This window comes from Molothrus aeneus, chromosome 17, assembly GCF_037042795.1.
Source record: "Molothrus aeneus isolate 106 chromosome 17, BPBGC_Maene_1.0, whole genome shotgun sequence".
Lineage (NCBI taxonomy): Eukaryota > Metazoa > Chordata > Aves > Passeriformes > Icteridae > Molothrus > Molothrus aeneus.
This window is the reverse complement of record NC_089662.1, coordinates 6,129,219-6,131,533: the sequence shown is the minus strand read 5'-3', so window position 1 is coordinate 6,131,533 and position 2,315 is coordinate 6,129,219. Positions and strand designations below refer to the sequence as shown.

The 2,315-nt window shown below is 53.2% G+C and overlaps 1 protein-coding gene across 1 annotated transcript; it reads left to right on the top strand.

Moving 5' to 3' along the window:
• Positions 1-2,315, top strand: SYS1 (SYS1 golgi trafficking protein). The gene is made up of 3 exons (XM_066561534.1): positions 1-174; positions 802-869; positions 1,430-2,315. The coding sequence occupies exons 1-3, from the start codon at positions 13-15 to the stop codon at positions 1,668-1,670; spliced, it is 471 nt and encodes a 156-aa protein (XP_066417631.1). The 5' UTR covers positions 1-12; the 3' UTR covers positions 1,671-2,315.

Genomic DNA, 2,315 nt, shown 5'->3' with positions numbered 1-2,315 from the left:
GGCGGGCGGGCGATGGCGGCGCAGTTCCGCAGCTACGTGTGGGACCCCGCGCTGATCGTGGCGCAGATGGTGCTGCTGCAGGCGGGATACTACAGCTCCCTCGGGCTCTGGCTCGCCCTCCTCGGCACCCTGGGCAGCACCGGGCCCTCGCTCCAACAGGTGTTCAGCGACGAGGTGAGGGCGCGCCCCGGCAAGCCGCCGTGGGCACAGGCCCCTGGAGCGGGGGGATTGCTGGGGCTCTCCGGGGGAGGCAGAGCCCGCTGCCGTGTGGGCATTCCCGGTGCTAGGGACAGCCCCCCGCCCTGGGAGCACCCCGGTGCGAGCTCAGGGCTCCCCTGCCCCATAGCAACCCCCAATGCACAGACCTGTCCTGTGTGGGTGCCCCAGTGTGGAGGTAAAGCCGTCCCTCTGAATAGGTACCCGGGGTAGAGACAGCAATTCGGTGTATGGTGGGAGGTACCCCCATAGAGGGACAGACCCTGTGCAGGTGGTGCCCCTGTGGAGAGGGAGCACCTCGTTCTGTGGGTGATACCCCCTCAGAGAGATACCCTTTATAGGTACTCCGGTATAAAGACAGCTCCCCTACCCCCTAGAAATAACCCCACTATGGACGCACACCCTCCACCCCCAGTTTAGGTGCTTCCCCTCAGCACAGAACCAGACCTTTCCCTTTCCCGTAGGTGCCCCCAGACAGACAGACATGTCCAGCTCCTCCTGTAGATCCTGATCCATGCAGGGCTGTGCCACGGGAGAGTCGGGCTGCGATTTGTGCCGCGGGTTCCTACTAATAGTCCCATGTAGATTTTAGGCTTCTCAACCCCGCCGGGGAGGCTCTCCATGATGGCTTTCATCCTCAATGCACTCACCTGGTAAGTCTGCAGCTAGCTGGAGCACCTGCATCTTGTCCTTTCATACCATTAAGCTGTTAAAGAATTCAGTGTGGTTTACTGCCTCTCTCCAAACATCTCCCAAAATCCCTCTGCCTTCTTAAGCGCGTCTGCCGAGGGCAGTTGGGAACTGCTGACTCTTGGCCTTCTAGAACCTGGAAAAGTCATTTCAATTCTCTGCCTCAGTTTCCCAGCTGGGACTGAGATTTACTTTTGTGGGAGATTTTACTACAAGTTAGAATTAATGGATTTCAGCAACCACTGGTCTATAAACACTAATGTATTAGGAGATAGTCTATAAATTCCTACCTGTTCTCTGCACTAAAATCTAATTTTCCTGCCATCATGTAATTAAAAGCTGTAAGCTTGCAAGTCTTGCTGCAGCAGCCAGGAGAGAGGTCAGAAACAACCTATTCTTAAAATATTTGAAGAAGTTTTAAACCCACTGCATAATCAGCAGTGAGAACTGCTGACAGCTCTTGCTGCAGCACCTTTTCCACAGGTCTGGTGGAGTTCATAAATCCCTTGCCTTTACTTTGCAGCGCTTTGGGCTTGCTGTACTTCATCCGCCGAGGGAAGCAGTGCCTGGATTTCACCGTCACCGTTCACTTCTTCCACCTGCTGGGCTGCTGGATCTACAACTCGCGCTTCCCCTCGACGCTGACGTGGTGGCTGGTGCACATCGTGTGCACGGCGCTGATGGCGGCCATCGGCGAGTACCTGTGCATGAGAATAGAGCTGCGGGAGATCCCCCTCAACTCCGCCCCCAAATCCAACGTATAGACTGCCGCTGGCAACCACGTGCTGCGTTTTGTCATTGTTCCCAGCACAATGCATCCAATGCCTCAGAATCATCCCTCAAGAAGCACAGCAGGTCTGTTTAGACTTTATGGTTTTGGTTTTTTTTTTCCTTTGGACCTCGGTGACTGCATGAGTGTGAGCGTCTCCTCTGGCATCGGCTGACAGCGGGGGAGGAGCAGATGTTTATTTTGTTAACACAAAGTATTAATATGACTGGATGGAGAGTGTGCCCTTCAACTCTTCACTCGTGAGACTGTTAAAAGCCAGGTAGCAAAACTCGGTGCGTGAGGAGCATTTGGAATTTAACGATGTGGGAGTGCCCTGGATGGGTAACACAATGGTCAGCTCTTCTTGCTGGAGCTGGCACGGTGAGCAGTGGGGCTGGGAGCTGCAGCTTCCAATCTGTGACTTCTTTGGGCTTTGCTTGGGAAAAGAGTCAAGGAAGTGAATGGATGGGGAGAAAGAAAACAGTTGTACTTACCTGAATCACCAGCTGAGACACTAAATAATAACCTGTAAAGTTAGATGGGTTTGTTTGCTGTTTCCATGTTTGATACACAGAGGTGACAGACAGCAGTTTGCTGAAGAAATCTTTTGTAATAATAAAAATATAATGTTGCTGTGTTA

Excerpts from the sequence above, each read along its gene's own strand:
- SYS1 (XM_066561534.1), top strand. The coding sequence starts at position 13 with ATGGCGGCGCAGTTCCGCAGCTACGTGTGGGACCCCGCGCTGATCGTG. Across the intron at positions 175-801 it reads AACAGGTGTTCAGCGACGAG|ATTTTAGGCTTCTCAACCCC; the intron begins GTGAGGGCGCGC and ends AGTCCCATGTAG. Across the intron at positions 870-1,429 it reads ATCCTCAATGCACTCACCTG|CGCTTTGGGCTTGCTGTACT; the intron begins GTAAGTCTGCAG and ends TTTACTTTGCAG.